We start from the raw sequence: 21,802 nt of genomic DNA on the forward strand, positions 1-21,802 counted from the left end.
CATGTGACTGCTACGCTAATGCTGCTGCTTAGATCCCCAAAACAATGGAAATTTGGGTACACCATTGAAGCAAAAATACAAAAAACTACCAAAAGTAGGTTTTTGTCATCTGTATGCTAACCACACAGACATTTATTGCAAAAACATGTTCAGTATGTACAAGTGTCTAAAACAAAAGCAGGACAAATAAAGCCATATCATAACACAAAGAGAATATGTGGCGATGAGTGTTCTATTAAAAACTGAGTTCAATGGTGATGATCGAGGCAAGCCAGGAGAACCACGTAAAATGGAAGCCATGATGTCAACTGATGTGTTGGGATTACAAGTAAAGGCTGGCGGCAAATACGATGTCCCTCTTGATCTTTGTGATTCCTGCAGGGAGGCAGACAAAAGTTGATTAAATTACATGTGTAAACACTAGTTAATGAATATTATAAGCTCCCTGCTTGTGCAACTGCCAATAAAAATGTGTAATAGTGATAACCTCTGCTTCCATAAACGTTCTGAGTTGCTCCATATTCAATAAATTCCATATCAGTGATATAATTTATAGACTCTGGATAACGAAATGATACTTGCCGATATTACAAAGCACTTAGGTTTGCATAGGGAAAGTAGGGACATTTCACTACCAACTTTTCAGGATGCTCAAATTGTCCCCACCAACTTTTAAGCAACCTTATTTGCATTATATAATGACTTCAGTTATATAGGTCATTTAGACTGTCTTCCCATATGTTGTAAGGATAGAACTGACCCTACTATTATTAAGTGAATTATTTTCATGTTGTTGAGACTTAGACATTTTTTCCAGTTCTGTTCCTACGCTGGCGACGTAACCCGAATGTATGCGCAAGTCGATAATTAACCCTTAAAAAAACTCAAAATAGCTATTCAAAAAAGTCAAAAAGTATTGTATTATGTTTAATGGTGGAGAATACACTGCCCTCTGGTGGCATCGTTGGGTCTGGCTGGACTGTCACCTTGGATGACTCAGGAGCAGACTCAGACGTCTGAGATGGATAAAAGATCGCTGTGCTCTGGTTTGGCCCACATAAGGCTGTAAGTTGTTTCAGCTAACGTTTTTGTGTATGCATTTGTAACTACGCTTAGAGCTACAGATTGTGGAGTTAGGGGTGAGCAATTTGCTATGAGAATTGTAAATACGTTAGCATTCATAGCATTTAAGGTAGCGGACTTTTGTAAGGCAAATTAGGTAAATTTGATCTACAAAATTTACATATTGGTCAGACTAGATGGATTTTTGAACACCAATTGTTTTGTGTCAAGTGTACTATACTACTAGATATAATAGTAGTATAATTATTCATTGCCAATCAGATTTCTCATCAGGGGTGTCATTTTAAAGCTATTCTTAGTGTAGAATCTGAATTCTGATTTATGTGGGATTAACTCTCGAAATCGTTATTTATATGACAAACATGAAATGCTTTTATTTTTAAATGTTCACCGGAGGTACGTTCACTAAACCGCTAACCATAAGCTTTACACTCCGCAAAAAAGCTCTTGCATGTGTCGTCAGATTTTTTTCTTCTTCCCATTTTACCATTTGAAAATACTTTTAACCAGCTATTTTTCATGTTTCAAGTGTCACCTTTTAACCGCAAGTTTGCGTTATGGAGAAGACTGCCAATGTTTTATAGCAGGCTAAAGTAGGTTGTCTTTTTTCCCATTAGCCTCAATGTGGCAATGCTAATCTTTACGTGTTTAATATAGATGTTTGTATGTCTGAACTTTAATTCTACGGCGTGTTGATGACCAATAGACGTCTGTAAAAAGGAACTGAAGTCTCATATGCCATCAGCACCCACGCGCGCAGCGATAAAACACAGCCGTGAAAATTACCGCCCTCATTTTTATTTACCGTGCGATAAACGCACTCATTGCATACCGCGAAAGGCATAGCAAATACAATAAAACATGTCGTTAGTTAGTTAGATGGACTTACGATCTGCTAGCTTGTAATTGTCTCCTGTCGTCTTCCAAAATTACAACTGGGTGACGGCGCTTTAGTATTTCATTCACGGCCGACGTGCAGCCATGTTTGGCATTGAAGAGACAGGACACAACAGTGTATCCTCCTTTGTTATTTCCTTCACTGAAATAAGTCAATGTTTTGGCCACTCTAATGCGCTCTTTTGGCTTTGTGCACTTTCCCCGCTTGCATACCAAGCGTCCGACATTAACCCCCCCCCCCCCCCCCCCCCATTTATACATATATTTATATATACATATACACTCATCGGCCACTTTATTTGGTACACCTGTCAAACTGCTCGTTAACACTAAATTTCTAGTCAGCCAATCACATGGCGGCAACTCAGTGCATTTAGGCATGTAGACATGGTTTAAGACTATCTCCTGCAGTTCAAACTGAGCATCAGTATGGGGAAGAAAGGTGACTTGAGTGACTTTGAACGTAGCGTGGTTGTTGGTCCCAGAAGGGCTGGTCTGAGTATTTCAGAAACTGCTGATCTACTGGGATTTTCACGCACAACCATCTCTAGGGTTTACAGAGAATCGTCCGAAAAAGAAAAGTTATCCAGTGAGTGGCAGTTCTGTGGGCGGAAATCCCTTGTTGATGCCAGAGGTCAGAGGAGAATGGCCAGACTGGTTCGAGCTGCTAGAAAGGCAACAGTGACTCAAATAACCACCCGTTACAACAAATCCTCCCTACCCATGTTGAGACCAAACCTACACCCTTTTTACAAAGTCCACCACGATTCAATTTCGATTCAAGTGCCTTCAATCCATTTAAGAGAATATTGTACTTAACCATCAGTTTCCAATGAAAAATGCAAAGCAATTTTGACGCTTTCAGTTAACCCAACCCTAGATCCACCTGTCCTGATAATTTGCCCTTTTTTTTTTTTTTTACCTTCGGCAAACTTGTTCTCCAGCTCCGTGTTGCCGATGGCTTTGGCGGCTGAGCACATTTGCCGTAGCACTTCCTCTAGACGCCGCATGCAACGGATGACGCTACCTGTAAAGAACCATAAAATATATCAAGATGCACAAGCAATAATCAGACATCAGTGAGTATTTTGGCCTAAGGGGTCAAGATGCACATAGGCAATTGTGTCTAATGAGTTAAACGACTGCCATGTGAGGGTAAAAAATATATATTTTTTCAAATATATTAAAATATTTTCCATTAAGTCTTCGATTGAGGGAAACTTGTAAATAATTCCGTTATCTCCAGGCTAGCCCCCCTTCCCGAAAAGCTTGTATAAGTTAAAATGGAGCAGATTTGTCCATCTCAATAAAAATATGCCCATTTACCAGCAAACTGATTATTTTCTGTCTGACCACCAGCCTTTAGAATCAAATGATTGTGAAATTATTTTAAATGTCATTGTTCAGTCAAGTGTTAAAAGTCTTGTTCATAATGTCCTTTTCGCCGTCTTTAACCCTTTCCAAAATTGTTCGATCGCTGTTATTATCCAGTCAATGCCTTGAATGGCTAATAGACACAAAGACAGGAAAGAAGGGTTTGACACCCCTGTCAGAGTCAGCAAGCATAAGTTATTGCCTTCAAAGACGTCGGTCATCTTGCAGATGTGTGCGAAGGTGGCGCCATTGGCCCACGCGAACACCACGTCCATCAGGTGTGGCTTGAACTGGCCCAAGTAGTCGTCTTCGTCCACTTCCAGCTTGGCATCGGCGGACACCTTGGCGATGCGTTTGGCGCACTCCTGACGAACGCCACAAGCACGAGCGTCAGTCCGCGTGCGATTCCAGTTTCCGTGCCCTAAGGGAACGGCTTCGTACCTGCATTTGTCTGAGGGGGGCGGCCAGTTGCTCAGTCAGTTTTGGCAGCTCGCTAGCCTGAAACAACAAAATTTCAAATGTCATGTTCAGTAATTTGACATTGAATACATACAGTACAAGTGGAACTATTTCACTAAATGGATAAAATGATTAAAATAAATGTTTGTATATCATATACAGTAGGGCTGAACAATAATTGAAATAACATTGCGATTTTTGGGGGGTTTGGGATATATATTGCAAAATTAAAAATAGAAGACTTTTCACCGGACTTGAATAACTCTGGGAACACTTTAGTTTACCTATGACTGGGGATGGGAATCGAGAAGCGGTTCTTCCGTGTGTTTCAATTACATGGAATCGCTTGGCAGTTTATCCAACGATTTTCTTATCGAATCCAACCAGCACGAGTAACGTCACGTAATTTACTCATGTTTAGGGGTGTGAAAAAATATCGAAATGGTGATATATCGTGATACTTTGTATCCAAAAAGGTTATCGATATGCTTCTGCCAAGAATCGAGATATTTTAAAAAGGAACCAACAAGTTGCTACCAAAATCTTCCACCATAATAGTGTCTCAATTAACTCTAAGGCTGCATTGACGGTGCTCGACGCCCAATCCGTTTAGACTGGGAATGTTTGTTCATTCAAAACCAGAGCATTCATAGTCATTCTGTCCGATTTTCAGGACATTTACAGGTCACTTGCTGTTCATTTTAGGGCATTTACAGGTCATTTCCTATTCAGTTTGAGTCACTGCCTATTCATTTGGGTTATTCTCAGGTCACTTCCTGTTCTGTAACTCAAAATAAACAGGAAGTGACCCATGAAATACCCCAAAATCAACAGGAAGTAACTGAAAATCAACAGGTAAATGACCTTAAATGGCCCAAAATTACCTCATTGCCTGGCATTGGCTATCACTGATAGCCATAGACGTTCAATCCGTTTGAAGTGGGAGGGAGTTCAAATGGATTGGACGTCTACTAGTGATAAACTGACAACAGAAGCTTCTTTTTCTGTTTATTAGTTGTTTGTAGAATATCCTAGAATGATTTCTTGACCAATGGATCGATAATCGTATCGCCATATCGTCAGATCATCGTTATCGTGAGCTTCGTATCGCAAATCGTATCGTAAAGTCTATTAATGGGTCTATCGTATTCCTCTTTGAATACTCTGTAGGAAAAAAATAACATATATGCATCTAAAATAATCCTTAACAATTTATCAATTTTAAAACTTGTTAGAAAAGTTCATTGAGTATGTGTTCGTTCCCATAGCAACCAGTCAGTTCCTTTCTGTTGTCCTCCTACATCACACGCACTGCGTATTCTGGGAACGAGAATAGGCGTAAAGTGCGCATTTGGGGCAGAGTGCGGCGACCTGTTAATCTGTGAGCGTCCATGAACGAATGTAAGTATTTCCTCATCATGTCATAAAGTCCCTATAATAAGTTAGAGCCGTTATCAGCGCGACCGTTTCGTGTTTTTACTGTTACGTCGGCCGGTTGCTCCCGCTCGTCCTCGCTGCGTCGAGGAGAGCGTTGTTTACATTATATTCGCTTTGTACATTTGTGTTAAGAGGGAATGTGTTAGTTTAGAATCTTAAGATGATGTTGTACATTCATATGAGTGTAAAGTGCTTAGTTTTCGCCACTTTTATGGCCAAGATGACCGCACGTGCACAAAGCGTGCTTCCGGGTTGTGCGCGCGCACTCGCGCTCCCAACCTTTGTGTTCATTATACAGTGCGTGTCATGTATGTGTGTCATTGACTGCTTTACAGTGAATTTGCATTGTTTATTGCATCAGTACTAATATGATGTAATTTTCTTTCCTCAGAACCACACATTCCAGTCTTCTTCCACACACATACAAATACATCAATATCTTTCCACGCATGCTCTCATCTGCTCATTGAGTGATTATCATATCAAGTGCCATTGCTTGTATATGGTTGTGCCTGTTGCCAAGTTGGATTAAACGTACCAAAGACCAACTCCACTCTCCGCTCCTTGTGTTCTAACAGACACCCAGAGGCGAATGAACCATAAAACATTGAACCCAGAACCACATACAGTCCATTAGTCCAAATTACAATCGATAAGCGAATCGATAAAGAATCAAGCAATATCGATAATGGAAACGGAATCGTAAAAATCTTATCAATTCCCATCCCTACCTATGACCACGTTTTATTCAATAGAGATGTCCCGATCCGATCACATGATCGGAAATCGGGCCGAGCACGTCGTTTTTCAGAGGATTGTAATCGGGTGAAAAGGATCATGTTTTTAATTAAAAAATACTTAAAAACTAAATTAAAACTCTTTAAATGAGTTTATCACGAGTGGACATCCAATCCATTTGAAATACGAGGGCGCCCTCTAAGCCTGCACAGTATATCGTTTTAACATCGCCATCGCAATTTGCGCATGCGCAATAGTCACATCACAGGACGTGCAATTGGTTTTTTTTTTTATATGTAAACTTCTGTTTTACTTCATAAAAGCAGCAAGTGTGCAGATCATGGATCCCTTTTATATACAGCACACATACATAAAACAGCATGATATAAAATAGGGATGTCCCCAATCCGATCACGTGATCAGAAATCGGGCTGATCACGATTTTTCAGAGGATCGGAATCGGGTGAATAGGATTGGGTTTTTCATTAAAAAAAAAAAATGTTTTTTTTGCTTATGCTCGCACAACCCCTCACCCTCCCTCCTGAAAAGCAGAGCAACCAAACTGTTTTTCTTGGTCACCAGTGCAGCTCCTGTTTGGTACTTAACGATGATTGACAGGTTAGTAGCTTTGATCTGGTCAGAGACGCCTCAGTAGCTCTACAATCTAAGGCACAAATGTGTTAATGATCTTTAAGCCTAATACAGTGTGAAGTGTGCTGTGGCAACTCATTCATTGCGTGAGAGGCTGTTCTCAGCAGTGTGAGTATCAAGCCAAAAAAAAAAAAAAATCTTCGGTATCTGTAAATGATGAGGATTGGTGTGTATTAAAGGTATCAAGGAAGCCATGTCTCTGCACAATTGCTGCTTTTATGAAGACATTGCCAAAATAAACAACAACCATCACAAGTCCTGCGATGGGACTATTGCACACGTTCACATTGCGATGGCGATGTTCAGACATATTGTGCAGGCCTAATATACGGTACTTTTTTGCATAGCTATTTTGTTAAAAAAAAATCTGCCACTTGCATGCCTGGCCTTTGTGTAAATATGCAGATTTTTAAAGTTATTGAAGTCCTTATATTTCCATATTTTCCCAACCGAAATTTGATATCAACAGGAGGTGACCCAGAAATGACCCAAAATCAACAGGAAGTGACATCGAAATACCCCAGAATCAAATAGAAGTGACCTGATATCAACAGGAAATTACCTAGTAATTTCCAAAAATCAATAGGAAGTTACTCAGAAATGCCCAAGTGACCTCGAAATGCCCCAAAATCGACAAGTGACCCGAAATTTTTTTTTGTACATTTTCTTGGAAGACAAAGCAGGAGAGCAGCGCGGTGGCTTGTTCTGTCGTCAGGTCGTTGAAGAGGCCGTTGAACACCATCTCTGTCAGCAGCAGCTCGTCAGCGCTATACATGGAAAATGACAAAAAAAGGTATCAGTGAAGGCCAAAATTTGACGCTGGAAGAGTCATGCCTCAATGTAAGATGTTCGAACCTGCTGATCTCGCAGGCCACGCGTCCTTTCAGCTCGATGACGTCTGACGGGCTGGCAAAGCCAAGGCGTCGCAGCACTCGCTTCCTGCATTTGAGCTTGTCCATCTGCAGCACCGTTCGAGCCTTCTTCAGCTCGCGCTTGGCTGTGCGCACATCAGCGGAGATCTGAAACAAAACTACATGAATTAAAAGCCCTAAAAGTGCTAGTGCTCATGTATTATTTTTTGGGTGCTACACTCGCTAATAATACTAATGAAGAGGCTTGTGATGAAAAGTTCACGAGGGTCCTTTTCCTAGTTGTTGTCTGTCCCTTTACTGCCAGCTTTTTTTATCTGTACACTGGACATTTTCTAAGAGAATCAATTGTCATGGAAATCACCTTTTAGCTTTTGTTTACCGAAACGTCTTTTGTGAATTGGTTTTTCTTTAATTGGAATCTACAGTAGCCCGGCTTCCTCTTCTTCCTGCGTTTGTATGGACGGTGACGAGTGGTCGCGCAGCCATTTAAACAAGTGCAGGAAGAAAGTTTAAGTGTTTGCTATTTTTGGATGACTTTTTACAGAAAGACAGGAAAAGTTGCCAAATGACGTTTCTTCTGAGGTGGGGGTCTGCTCTCAGTACATTGTATGTTTGAAGAGAGGATATTGAGATTAAATCAAAACTGAGTTAATGGTTTTGGTGTTTGTTAGTATATTTGCTAATAAATACAATTTAAAGTAATGATAATGTTAATTTTTGGGGGTCTGTTAAATACGCACATTGTACACATTACCAATAGTTTGACATAATTTGATGTGTACTCCACATATTTTACAATACCTGAACAGTGGTTTTAACATTGAAATAATGTTAATGTTTCGTTTTATCAATTAATTTCTAGGTATTTTCTTTTTTTTTTTTTTTTTTTTTTTTTTAAAAGAAAACTTAAAATGTAACTTTGCATACAGGTATATGTGATACTGCCAAATGAATTGAGTTACAGTGATCCCTCGCTAACGCCCTCATGCCATTGCAGGTTATTTTTTCAATAAAAAAATAAATACAGCTGCGCCGTCCCAAGCCGATCACGTAGTCTCACTCTCCCTCCTGCTGCTCTTTGTTGGTCAGGTAGTGCACTGGAGTTGCTTATTAAAGTTAACCATGATTGACAGACATTTAATGTGTGATCTTGCCACAGATACTTGGAAGCCAAAGGTTCAAAGCGCCGCATGCATCAATCATCGTTTAACTTGTTAAACAGTTGCTGTGGCAACTCATTGTAAGTGAGCAGCTTGACATTTGAAGTACTTAAAAAACATTTATTAATATATACTGTATATATATATACAGTGCCTTGCAAAAGTATTCGGCCCCCTTGAATCTTGCAACCTTTTACCACATTTCAGGCTTCAAACACAAAGATATGAAATTTAATTTTTTTGTCAAGAATCAACAACAAGTGGGACACAATCGTGAAGTGGAACAACATTTATTGGATAATTTAAACTTTTTTAACAAATAAAAAACTGAAAAGTGGGGCGTGCAATATTATTCGGCCCCTTTACTTTCAGTGCAGCAAACTCACTCCAGAAGTTCAGTGAGGATCTCTGAATGATCCAATGTTGTCCTAAATGACCGATGATGATAAATAGAATCCACCTGTGTGTAATCATGTCTCCGTATAAATGCACCTGCTCTGTGATAGTCTCAGGGTTCTGTTTAAAGTACAGAGAGCATTATGAAAACCAAGGAACACACCAGGCAGGTCCGAGATACTGTTGTGGAGAAATTTAAAGCCGGATTTGGATACAAAAAGATTTCCCAAGCTTTAAACATCTCAAGGAGCACTGTGCAAGCCATCATATTGAAATGGAAGGAGCATCAGACCACTGCAAATCTACCAAGACCCGGCCGTCCTTCCAAACTTTCTTCTCAAACAAGGAGAAAACTGATCAGAGATGCAGCCAAGAGGCCCATGATCACTCTGGATGAACTGCAGAGATCTACAGCTGAGGTGGGAGAGTCTGTCCATAGGACAACAATCAGTCGTACACTGCACAAATCTGGCCTTTATGGAAGAGTGGCAAGAAGAAAGCCATTTCTCAAAGATATCCATAAAAAGTCTCGTTTAAAGTTTGCCACAAGCCACCTGGGAGACACACCAAACATGTGGAAGAAGGTGCTCTGGTCAGATGAAACCAAAATTGAACTTTTTGGCCACAATGCAAAACGATATGTTTGGCGTAAAAGCAACACAGCTCATCACCCTGAACACACCATCCCCACTGTCAAACATGGTGGTGGCAGCATCATGGTTTGGGCCTGCTTTTCTTCAGCAGGGACAGGGAAGATGGTTAAAATTGACGGGAAGATGGATGCAGCCAAATACAGGAACATTCTGGAAGAAAACCTGTTGGTATCTGCACAAGACCTGAGACTGGGACGGAGATTTATCTTCCAACAGGACAATGATCCAAAACATAAAGCCAAATCTACAATGGAATGGTTCAAAAATAAACGTATCCAGGTGTTAGAATGGCCAAGTCAAAGTCCAGACCTGAATCCAATGGAGAATCTGTGGAAAGAGCTGAAGACTGCTGTTCACAAACACTCTCCATCCAACCTCACTGAGCTCGAGCTGTTTTGCAAGGAAGAATGGGCAAGAATGTCAGTCTCTCGATGTGCAAAACTGATAGAAACATACCCCAAGCGACTTGCAGCTGTAATTGGAGCAAAAGGTGGCGCTACAAAGTATGAACGCAAGGGGGCCGAATAATATTGCGCGCCTCACTTTTCAGTTATTTATTCGTTAAAAAAGTTTAAATTATCCAATAAATTTTGTTCCACTTCACGATTGTGTCCCACTTTTTCTTGATTGACAAAAAATTAAAATTTTATGTCTTTATGTTTTAAGCCTGAAATGTGGCGAAAGGTTGCAAGGTTCAAGGGGGCCGAATACTTTTGCAAGGCACTGTATATATATATTATATATATATAAATTATACTTTGGGAAAACAAGTGAAAAAAACATGTCCTATACATCTCTTTCCAATGCTAAATCTGAATAAATACATTGAACACACACAAAGTATGTTTTTTGTGGTTGGGGGTTACGGCGCGGTTTTTCACTTATTGCAGCGGATTCTGGTCCACATTGACCGCAAAAAACAAGGGAGCACCGTATACCCTGGGTAGTTTCCTTTTTCTGTTATGTTAAAAGTATATCATTTTATTAAATTGTGTGCAATGCCAAAATTTTACACTAATAATTTTTTTACCATTTCTACATAAATTATGGTACGTTGTATTAAATTGCAGAATGCATATTTTGTAAACTTGTCTTCGTGTCACAGTCAGCTTTTGTAACTTTAATGTATGATATACGAACCATATCATTTGTGTCATTTTGTCAAAATGTATACATTTTTAGAAAATGTTTTTTTACCATTTATATTGATTGATAAATATGTATGAAATAATGATATTATAAATTTAGAAAGAAAAATAACACTAAAAAACATTCTGTTTATAGCCCTCAATAACACTTTTTTAAATTTCATAGTTTAACTCATCACCTGCTATTGACAATGATAAACGTCCAATTCATTTAAACTGGACTGGCAGTGAATGGTCATCTCTCAATGTCATTGACGACTCTAAACGTCCAATCCATTTTGACAGGAAGGGTTAGTAGCGATCATTCACTGCAAACCTCTCCATGTCAAAATAGATTGCGTGTCTATCGCCGTCAATGGCACCCATTCACTTATGAGCGCCAAATTAAGGGTTAAAAAGTGCTTCACCAGAGCCTTCTTTTCGCACAGCGAGTAGACAGCCTCCAGGTTGGGGTCGCTGTGCAGCGGGTGCGAGTACATTCGGTGCTCGAAAGCCTCCACCTTCTGGATCACCTTCTTCAGCCCCGCGTCCTTGATGCCCATGTCGTCCACAGGATCCAGGAGGGGGACACCGTCCGGGAAACGCTTCTGCACTTCCTGCATTGGAAACGTTAAACTGTGCTGACAATTCAAATATGTCATCAAAAACAAGTTTTGAGGGGTGCATTTGTACCCGGATGGACTTGAGCATGAGCTGGCGGCTGTCAAATGGTCTCAAGTCTTTTGGGATGTACAGACGCACAGAACTGATGGACGTCAGAAGGTGAAGCATCACGGGAACCACCTGGAATCCATTCGGGCATTATTCATTCCTTTTTAAATCAATATTACGATGGTAATAACAAGGTTATGTGGTGGAGCAAGAGGATGCATAATGGATTTTATTGCTGCCGGCAAGCGCAGGGGCCATAAAATTCAAGAGCTGACTGCTCACATAAACAAGTTGCTGTAACAATCTATACAGGGAGTGAGTTAAAGTTGACGTGCAACCATTTTAAAAAAGGAACTTTTTTACCAGGAACTGGTAAAAAAGAAACTTTTTTACCAGTTCCTGGTAAAAAAAAACTTTTTTACCAGGAACTGGTAGAAAAGGAACTTTCAAACCTATCAAGCATTAGCCCCTTTCAAACATTCACCGAAGTCCAGTAATGTTCAAGTCTTTACCCAGGTCACATTCATGCATGAAAGCAATATACAGAGGTACTTCTCCTTACGAAATTACCGTAATTGGTTCTGGAAGTAGATTTGTAAACTGAAAATTCCGCAAGTAGAGACGTGTTTTCTATGGAAATACCCAAATCTGTTCCAACCCCCCAAAAATTCAGACTATTCTTTTATAAACAATAAAAATGCACTAAAACATGTAAAAAAAAATGTTACAATTAGATTATTGCACAATAAGCATGAAATGAGAGTGTAAAATAAATAATAAAGAATAAAAGTTAATACACTCTCGTGTAAAGTTATCGGAACACGAGGAGGAAATGAAGAGGATGCTGGAATACACATGTACACAGTAGAGGTCCCTCTTAGCCAATTGGATGCCAGGAAGATGCACGGCAATAGCTAATGGCAAAGCAGCTATAATCATATTACATTCAATAAACTCTGGGAGCTGCAAGTAGCAGTCCATACTGTATTATAGCATTTTGTATCCTGAAATTTCTTTCTTAAAAAGAGGTTTTCCAGTTGATCCAACCAGAAAATTCTGTATGTTGAGACATTCATAAGTAGAGGTACCAATGTACCAGCTCAGTTGAATCGAATATTACCAGGACATTTACAGACTCGTGTCGTAGTCACATGTAGGGAACATTCCCAGGTCGCATTATGTCTGAATGGCACCGGTAATGATCTGCTTCAGAGTGCACAGGTTGATTTCATGACTAACGGGTGACTATGGCGCACTATACTACAATATCTCGTTTTTCTTCACCATTCTTCACCATAAAATGAAATAACACTTGACAAGCAGTAAGCAAAGAACTTAGTAACCAAGTATTCATCTTAAACTACAAAGCAAATGGATATAACGTCATGACAGGTTTTTAGTCTACGCACGCTGCATCTCAGAAAGCCATTATCCATGTAGATTGCAGGTCACCTCACATGGTATGTAAGCTGCAATTGTGCTGATTGTACCTGCATTTCTTCAGCAAATACTAGGGGTGTGCCATCTTAGGGACCCCAAAATTCAATTCGATTACGATTCAGGGTGCTACGTTTAGATTATTAAACGATAATCACAGTATTGACCATGATCTCGATTATCGATGCATCATGCATTATTATTTAATAAAGTAGACAAATTTATGTCCATTATTTATTTTAAAAATCCTAACGATTGAACAGGAGCGATGTAAACATGCCCATAAAACAAAAAGCTGCCCTTTAACTGCTTCCTTTTTTTTTTTAACAAGAAAGTGCAAAATCATTAACCATTTTAAAGGCAGTACTTATTTCTCAACATGCCAATACAAAACAAGATGCTGTTTTTCACAAGATTGTGATAAAACATTAGCCGTTTCAAACAGCAGTTATTATTTTTCTCAACAATACAATACAATTTACACTGGTGGAATGAATTCCAGATTTTCTAGAAACAAAGTGTCTTTAGAAATAAGACTTCTTATAACCAATATACTTCGTCTTCACAGATTTCTGTACTATTTTGCATGTTTGTAGAGTTACTTCTGTACTTAATCCTGGTTTTAAACGTTCTGCATCTGGAGTAACTTATGTACACCACCAAACACAAGCACAACTTGACATGGAAATAGATCTTAGCGAAGTGGCTAATTAGCATAGCGCTCAGCGCTAACTTGTAACATCTCAAAAACAACAATAAAGGCTAAACAGTACAAGAGGGTTCGTGTACTCACCTCTGATACTGCCACGGGACTTAGCAAAACACTAGGGACTTTTTCCAATTAACACGACTTGAACCTACTGCTTGACAACTGAAAGACAAGGAGCAACAAACTATCTCTCTTCCCCCCTTGCTCAAAAATTAACTTGCGCACAGAAGCGCGACCGCTGGGTCCCTGCCTGTCTCATACGTAGGCCTGTCGCGATAACAAATTTTAGTGTGCGATAATTTATCTCATAAATTATTGCGATATTATTGCCTCCCCCCCAATTTTGTTTTTTAAACCAATTTACAATAAGAGTGAGAATACAGTATACAGTGCCTTGCAAAAGTATTTGGCCCCCTTAAATCTTGCAACCTTTCGCCACATTTCAGGCTTCAAACATAAAGATATGAAATTTAATTTTTTGTCAAGAATCAACAACAAGTGGGACACAATCGTGAAGTGGAACAACATTTATTGGATAATTTAAACTTTTTTAACAAATAAAAAACTGAAAAGTGGGGCGTGCAATATTATTCGGCCCCTTTACTTTCAGTGCAGCAAACTCACTCCAGAAGTTCAGTGAGGACCTCTGAATGATCCAATGTTGTCCTAAATGACCGATGATGATAAATAGAATCCACCTGTGTGTAATCAAGTCTCCGTATAAATGCACCTGCTCTGTGATAGTCTCAGGGTTCTGTTTAAAGTGCAGAGAGCATTATGAAAACCAAGGAACACACCAGGCAGGTCCGAGATACTGTTGTGGAGAAGTTTAAAGTCGGATTTGGATACAAAAAGATTTCCCAAGCTTTAAACATCTCAAGGAGCACTGTGCAAGCCATCATACTGAAATGGAAGGAGCATCAGACCACTGCAAATCTACCAAGACCCGGCCGTCCTTCCAAACTTTCTTCTCAAACAAGGAGAAAACTGATCAGAGATGCAGCCAAGAGGCCCATGATCACTCTGGATGAACTGCAGAGATCTACAGCTGAGGTGGGAGAGTCTGTCCATAGGACAACAATCAGTCGTACACTGCACAAATCTGGCCTTTATGGAAGAGTGGCAAGAAGAAAGCCATTTCTCAAAGATATCCATAAAAAGTCTCGTTTAAAGTTTGCCACAAGCCACCTGGGAGACACACCAAACATGTGGAAGAAGGTGCTCTGGTCAGATGAAACCAAAATTGAACTTTTTGGCCACAATGCAAAACGATATGTTTGGCGTAAAAGCAACACAGCTCATCACCCTGAACACACCATCCCCACTGTCAAACATGGTGGTGGCAGCATCATGGTTTGGGCCTGTTTTTCTTCAGCAGGGACAGGGAAGATGGTTAAAATTGACGGGAAGATGGATGCAGCCAAATACAGGAACATTCTGGAAGAAAACCTGTTGGTATCTGCACAAGACCTGAGACTGGGACGGAGATTTATCTTCCAACAGGACAATGATCCAAAACATAAAGCCAAATCTACAATGGAATGGTTAAAAAATAAACGTATCCAGGTGTTAGAATGGCCAAGTCAAAGTCCAGACCTGAATCCAATCGAGAATCTGTGGAAAGAGCTGAAGACTGCTGTTCACAAACTCTCCATCCAACTTCACTGAGCTCGAGCTGTTTTGCAAGGAAGAATGGGCAAGAATGTCAGTCTCTCGATGTGCAAAACTGATAGAAACATACCCCAAGCGACTTGCAGCTGTAATTGGAGCAAAAGGTGGCGCTACAAAGTATTAACGCAAGGGGGCCGAATAATATTGCACGCCCCACTTTTCAGTTTTTTATTTGTTAAAAAAGTTTAAATTATCCAATAAATGTTGTTCCACTTCACGATTGTGTCCCACTTGTTGTTGATTCTTGACAAAAAAATTAAAATTTTACATCTTTATGTTTGAAGCCTGAAATGTGGGGAAAGGTTGCAAGGTTCAAGGGGGCCGAATACTTTTGCAAGGCACTGTATATTAATAGATCAAGTACACCCATTTAAACGGTACGATTTTCGATGCGGGGGACACGATTTTCGATCCGATTCAATACATTTAATGCTCAGAAAAAAAAACATTTTTTTGTTTCGTTTTTTTTTTTTTTTTGCTAACGAGCAAAAATAAAATTGCCATCATATAAACATGCATTTTAGTGCATAATATTTATGTGCTTAGTTCTTACTGATTTGAAGAAATTTTGTATATAAGTGCTGAGAACAATCTTTTCTGTTTGTAAAGTGAGGCGGGGCACACTGTTGATTGCTACAGCTCCCTTAGCAGCTAGGTTTACTATATGAGCAAGACATCCTATTTGTGGCCCGAATCCATCTGTGTCACGTACTGAATTAACAATATCTGCAGCATTATCTATAGTCACTGGCATGGATTGATTTGGCCTTCTTAACTTCAATTCAGTCATGGCGGTTTATAATTCATCGATGTAGTATACAGTATGGACTACGTGTTCCATTCCCCACTCTGGGCTCACGCAGCTAATGCCATGGGACGTAGCACATCTAGTTTGCTATTTCATGATATCTAGTGTGTGCACATTGAAAAAGTTCGCAAACGCCACTGTCACGTCTGCTCATTACTGCACAACACCAGCATATGACAATAGACTTTCATAAACAGGACGAGTTTGAAGCACAGCGCTCTTTGCCACTCAATGTTCATCATATTCATTCAGCTGTCTGTTGTCAAAGCGAGGTTGTTCGTAGCAGCCAAGTCGGTAACAATGTTTTGGCGGACTTCGTTGTAAATATCCGGTGTTGTGCCGAAAAATAGCCGCCCTGCGTGAAATGTCACCCCTGACGGGAGCGCCCACACGTCAACAACACCGGCACGCCGGAGATGGTCCGCAGTCAATCCGGAGCACTGACGCGGCCGGTGTTCTGTATACGTTGAACAATAGGATATAATGGGAACAATTGGCCCAGGTGCTATTTTTCGCCGGACCTGAAAAGAAGATGCATTTTGCGTAGTTGGTAACAAGGAATCCGGACTTTAGACAGCACGTCTGCCGCACGCACGCACGTGCATGCGAGGCGATAAATCACAGCGGCAAAATTACCACCTTCATTTTTATTTATCGTGCGATAAATGGAATTATTGCATATTGCGACAGGCTTACTCATACGCAAATTTATTTTCCAGTCATTTGAAAAGGAGTAAATCTCTCGCTCAGTAACCGGCAGCATCCATCATAACATTGTGCGTGCGTCCGTTAAAGGTGACCGGGCGGCAGACGTGTCTTGAATTTTGTTCCGCTACGAGCGGCTTATTGGGGAAAATCATCTTTTTTGAACATTTATGAATCGTAATCGAATCGTCACGTGTCGAATCGCGATGCATCTAAAAATCAATTTTTTGGTACTCCCTTAGTAAATACCCCATTTCCTTTTTAATCAGTCTTTTAAAATGCCAACAACACAGACGAAAGAAATAAGTTCATCTGTAAAACCCATAAGTATTTGCTTGTACCTGCATCTCGCCGGTCTCGCCTGGCGCAGCAGGTTTGGCCGCCTCAGTGGCTGCCTCCTTGACGCTGTCCTTGCTGCAATGAAGCAGCACTTCCACCACAAACAGCGGCTCTGTGTCTGTGCAGACCTGTGTGCACCGACCAAACAGATATTAGCGTCGACTTTTTGCAGGAATGCCACGATGAATTAATTAAGCAATGGATTCACCTTCACGTTGGATTTCTTGGAGAAGTTGACGACAACACCCCAGCCGAAGTCCGCGTCTTCATTTTTTACCTGTGAGGGAGTCAAAGTGCGAGTGCGAAAGACTGAATAAGATTGTGAGAAACTCGATAGGAAAGAGGAAATTCTGCCTAATAACCTGGACAAGGCGTCCGGGTTGCAGAAAAGGCAAACAGTATTTGGGCTTATGAATGAATTCTTGGATTTCTTTTCCCAGCCTGGCCAGTTGCTGGCGGATCTTGAAGTAGGTGACCACGCTCTCCTCGTTGGGAATCACGATGGCGTTGTACTCCTTCTCCAGCTTCTTAATTCCTGCATGGGGGAATCGACATTTGTTTTAAGACGTCTCATCATATGTACTTTGCAATCGAGGTGGCAGACAAGCTTACGCTCAACGACGCCTGGCAGCGCTCGGTAGTGTTGGAACTGGTAGAAGGATTTCTCTAGCATGTACTCTGGGTTGATCTCTTCCACTCGCAGCAAGTTTAGCACCATATTATACGTCAAGTGGAAGGCGCTGTTCAGAGGATCCGCTGAGCCCTGTTTTGGGACAACATTACCATTAGCGGATTGTCATACATGTCACCAAATGAACTCAGGGCTCCAGACTGCAACCAAATTGTCGCATTTTGTGACTAAAATTAATAGCCAGTACAAATATTTTTTTTCATCTACTCGCACATGCGCGACCAGTAACATTGCGTTTTTGTTGTTGTTGTTGCTGACAAACTCCTTCACGATTTAATCCATGAGTTGGCAGTAGACATGTGCCTATTACCGATTTCAAGGTATATTGGGTATGAAAACGTCAAGGTTTCAAAACCGTAAAAAAATTCCGTCATACCGTCCTTAAGGTATTAGCGATTTTCTATGTACCAAAAATGTATTGAGAAATCCCTCACTCGCAGCAGCAAGTAAAACGTTTGCAGAGAGTGGCTGCCGAGGAAGCAATACCTCCAATATGATTTCGCATTTATACAAAATTAAAGGTTATTAAACACTGTCATGAACGTTTCCCTGTGGGTTTAGGCTCACCTAAATGACTGCATTTATTTTAATTTTATTTAGACTTTCAGTTTTTTTTTTTTCCCCTTAACATTATACTTATGTTCCACTGCGGCGATGACAAAATGCGAAAGTCATTGCTGTTGGGCTGAAAGCCAACACACAGTGCGCGATGCGACTGCAGTGGCAAACAACTGCAACACACACAACCCTCTGCCTGTGCGTCATCACAGGTCTCTGATTAGCTATGAATTTGGAGGGCATTTTAAAATTTCTGTTCTTTTCTGAGCGCCCACAACTTCAAACAGTATACTGCTGCTTTTTTATTTATGTGCCAAAAATCCTGCCGAGAGGCATCATAAAGTATATGCTGGTCGCACACTGCTAAAATGATACGCTCCTCCATGTTGAAAAAATGATGCGTGTGGATTTCAATTTCCGGGTTGGCCAATGTCCTCCAAGGTGATTTGTCGATCAATAAAGCCGTTGCTGTTTGGTTGTAGTGACAGGTGACAGAAATAGAACAAAATTCCAGTTCAACTAATTTCTAACCAGTATACTGGTTGATGTAAAAACTGATAGAGAATAAAATATAGATTCATATGTTTGTAGTTTTATCCATTTATTATGAAAGTACTTATTGGTTAAACAGTGAAAATTAGAGGAAAACGTTGTCGATTTTCAGTGTGCACCCCTGAATCTTCTGCTTGCGCCCCTAAAATTTAAAGTTAGAGGCCAGTGTGCTCCTAGCAAAAAAAAATAGTGTAGAGCATGTGAACATTTGCTCATTTTGCTGTCAATCAAAAAGGGATTCAAACTCTGACAGGTCATCTAATCACTATGCAAAGAAGCTAATCATGCAAAGAAGCTAAGTGTCCGGGGCAGCCGAGTCCCTCCCACTGCCCATAGGCCTCCAGAGACTTTTCAATTATTTAGAGAACTACTGCATTCTATTTAGTTAGAAACTCTGTAGGTTAACTTCACTTCAAGACTAGTAAAACAGCCCCAAAAAACACAAATTCTAAAGCAACACTTATCCTTACATTATCAATGAGCTGTTGGGGGTAAATTAGACAATATATACTTTTTACACTCAAAGCCAATGAGAACATTTCAAAAAGGTGGAAAAAGATTGTGACTCACTATATTAGAACATTAAATAAAAAGCAAAATATTGCATTGATGCTGCCTTTGATGGCAGCATTTTTACTAACAATCTTGCTTAAAGTTTAAGATGATTTATGCAAAATTTTACAACATCATTAGTAGAGGTGTGCAAAATTCGCGATTCGGCCATGGAAGATTCGAGAACAATTCACAAACATCCAAATTCCGATTATTGAAATATGCCAAGTAAAGCGGAAGTACAACACACTCAGCGCGCCGCGCGGTCTTTGGGGCGCAATGAGAGTAGCTAAACATCATGCTTCTCATTACCCGGCCCCTCGGGTAATGCCAATGCTCAACTCACGGCTCTAGCTCAACTCATGCCACAAGATAAAAAAAAACAACAACATACCTGACTGCTGCCGAAAAGCTGCTATAAAGTACGTCATCCACATAATGTAATGGTAGATATCATTTATATAGGACTAGATGCACCATTGATTTGGTAGCGTGAGCAGCACATCTACAAAAAGCTAGATGCGGGCGTGAGTAAACGGCCGCCATCTTAAAGCAGTACACTTCCCTGCAAGGCTGTTGTAGCGAACCTTCCAAGCAAACCTAATTAACTTTTTATCTAAAATACTCCTAAATCGGTAAAATATTGACTTGAATCGATCTTTAAAATAGTTTTAAAACTTTCACATGTCGAAAGTAGACAAAAGGGAAATTATGGAATAACGGGAGCAATTTTAACAACTTTAACAGTTGATTCACAACATTAAATTAATTGAATGTAGTTTAAAGCTGCTGTTACAGAATGGGGACTGGAGTTTTTTATTTACTGTTATTTTTGTATATTTGTTTACTGCTATATGTTAACTTGATACTGAAATAGTAGTTTGGTTTAGCCTGAGAGGATTTTTGAACAATTTTGGAACTAATGTACAAAACATTTAATTAAAAAAAAAAAAAAGAGGGGGGGTGCATCAATAATCGTTTTATAATCGAATCGGAACCTCTGACTCGTAATCGTAATCGAATCGTTAGGTGCCCAAAGATTCCCAGCTCTAATCATTAGTCTATATGACTTCATTCATAAGAATCATAACCTCTTACTGTTCATTATGTTCCAGTCCGCATATTGATTTGGATTTTCATTGTATTTTTTTTAAGGCTGATCATAAAGAACATGAAATCACCATAATACCTTGAGCAGCTGTTTGCCCACAGATGGACTCATCTTCTCATCCACCATGAAGATAACGATCCCTCTGTCATCCATTCCTCTCCTGCCTGCACGCCCTGACATCTGGATGTACTCGCCTGAGGTAATCTAGCGGGAAGGACGCAAACGAACCACAAAGGAATATGAAGGATCAAAAACATCAAATGAATTGTTAAAAAAAATTGCAGCCTAGCCTAGGGCAGATGAAGAGTAAATAAACCGCAACTAAATCACATCTAATTCACATCATTGATTCATTGCAGATTTTTAGGCAACCATTTATTAAAGTGTTTTTACAGTATCTGGGCAAGTACGAATTTAGTGCATTTACTGTCATGTTGTGCTGTTAAGATGTCAAACACCATTAAGGCCTACTTGAAAACAGTTATCATTGACAAAAACAAGAAGGAGAATATGTGTATTGGTGATAATTTTTTGTGAATCGTCTGTTTCCATGAGTGTATCAAAGTTCTCTGTCTTAATATATAGTGGTATATGCTTTTCCATTTTATATTGTTATTCAGTAAACAGTTAAAGCAAGCATGCTTTGCGCCTTATTTGATAAAATTGTCACCAAATGACACTGAGGAATACTTGTTCAAATGTTCATGCCCATTTGATACAGTACATTGCTTTAAAAGGTGCAAGGATCGATTTGGGCCGATTTAATACATTGAGGGATCGGTCGCTCGCTAAAAATATAACCGTACGCCAATAAAGTCTAGGAACATTTAGTCACATTAGCTCGCTAGTATTCGCTTGTTGACATTTGTGGTCATTAACCCTTAAAGACCTGCAACATGAAGGAATTATCAGCGAATTCCTAAATTTGAAACATAAGGTCCTAATGAAACCTTTTCTTCAAATTTGCAAAAAGACATGTCAAAATGAATATGTGTAATAAGCGCTCTAATGTCTATAAACTTAGCTAAATCCTTTTTTCCCCCCCCTCATGGAACCTGCACATGCATGTGTTGACTTGCATCCATCATTTTTTTTCCAAAAAGAAATGTCAAAATTCTGAATTACTGTCAAAATCATGAAATTTTTGGTC

At 39.9% G+C, this 21,802-nt stretch overlaps 1 protein-coding gene across 1 annotated transcript in view; it reads right to left on the bottom strand.

The window, feature by feature from the left end:
• Nucleotides 1-95: 95 nt before the first annotated feature.
• mtrex (Mtr4 exosome RNA helicase) overlaps nucleotides 96-21,802 on the bottom strand; it is a 36,705-nt gene continuing 14,998 nt past the window's right edge. The window contains exons 15-27 of the mRNA XM_057818395.1: nucleotides 20,731-20,856; nucleotides 17,801-17,951; nucleotides 17,551-17,723; nucleotides 17,397-17,465; nucleotides 17,191-17,316; nucleotides 11,541-11,651; nucleotides 11,276-11,464; nucleotides 7,495-7,658; nucleotides 7,301-7,406; nucleotides 3,796-3,852; nucleotides 3,557-3,719; nucleotides 2,903-3,007; nucleotides 96-375 (exon numbers count right to left, since the gene is read on the bottom strand). Of these exons, the coding sequence (XP_057674378.1) occupies nucleotides 323-375; nucleotides 2,903-3,007; nucleotides 3,557-3,719; nucleotides 3,796-3,852; nucleotides 7,301-7,406; nucleotides 7,495-7,658; nucleotides 11,276-11,464; nucleotides 11,541-11,651; nucleotides 17,191-17,316; nucleotides 17,397-17,465; nucleotides 17,551-17,723; nucleotides 17,801-17,951; nucleotides 20,731-20,856 (1,593 nt within the window). The 3' untranslated portion in view covers nucleotides 96-322. The remainder of the gene's footprint in view (nucleotides 376-2,902; nucleotides 3,008-3,556; nucleotides 3,720-3,795; nucleotides 3,853-7,300; nucleotides 7,407-7,494; nucleotides 7,659-11,275; nucleotides 11,465-11,540; nucleotides 11,652-17,190; nucleotides 17,317-17,396; nucleotides 17,466-17,550; nucleotides 17,724-17,800; nucleotides 17,952-20,730; nucleotides 20,857-21,802) is intronic.

This window comes from Corythoichthys intestinalis, chromosome 17, assembly GCF_030265065.1.
Source record: "Corythoichthys intestinalis isolate RoL2023-P3 chromosome 17, ASM3026506v1, whole genome shotgun sequence".
In the NCBI taxonomy this organism is placed as follows: domain Eukaryota; kingdom Metazoa; phylum Chordata; class Actinopteri; order Syngnathiformes; family Syngnathidae; genus Corythoichthys; species Corythoichthys intestinalis.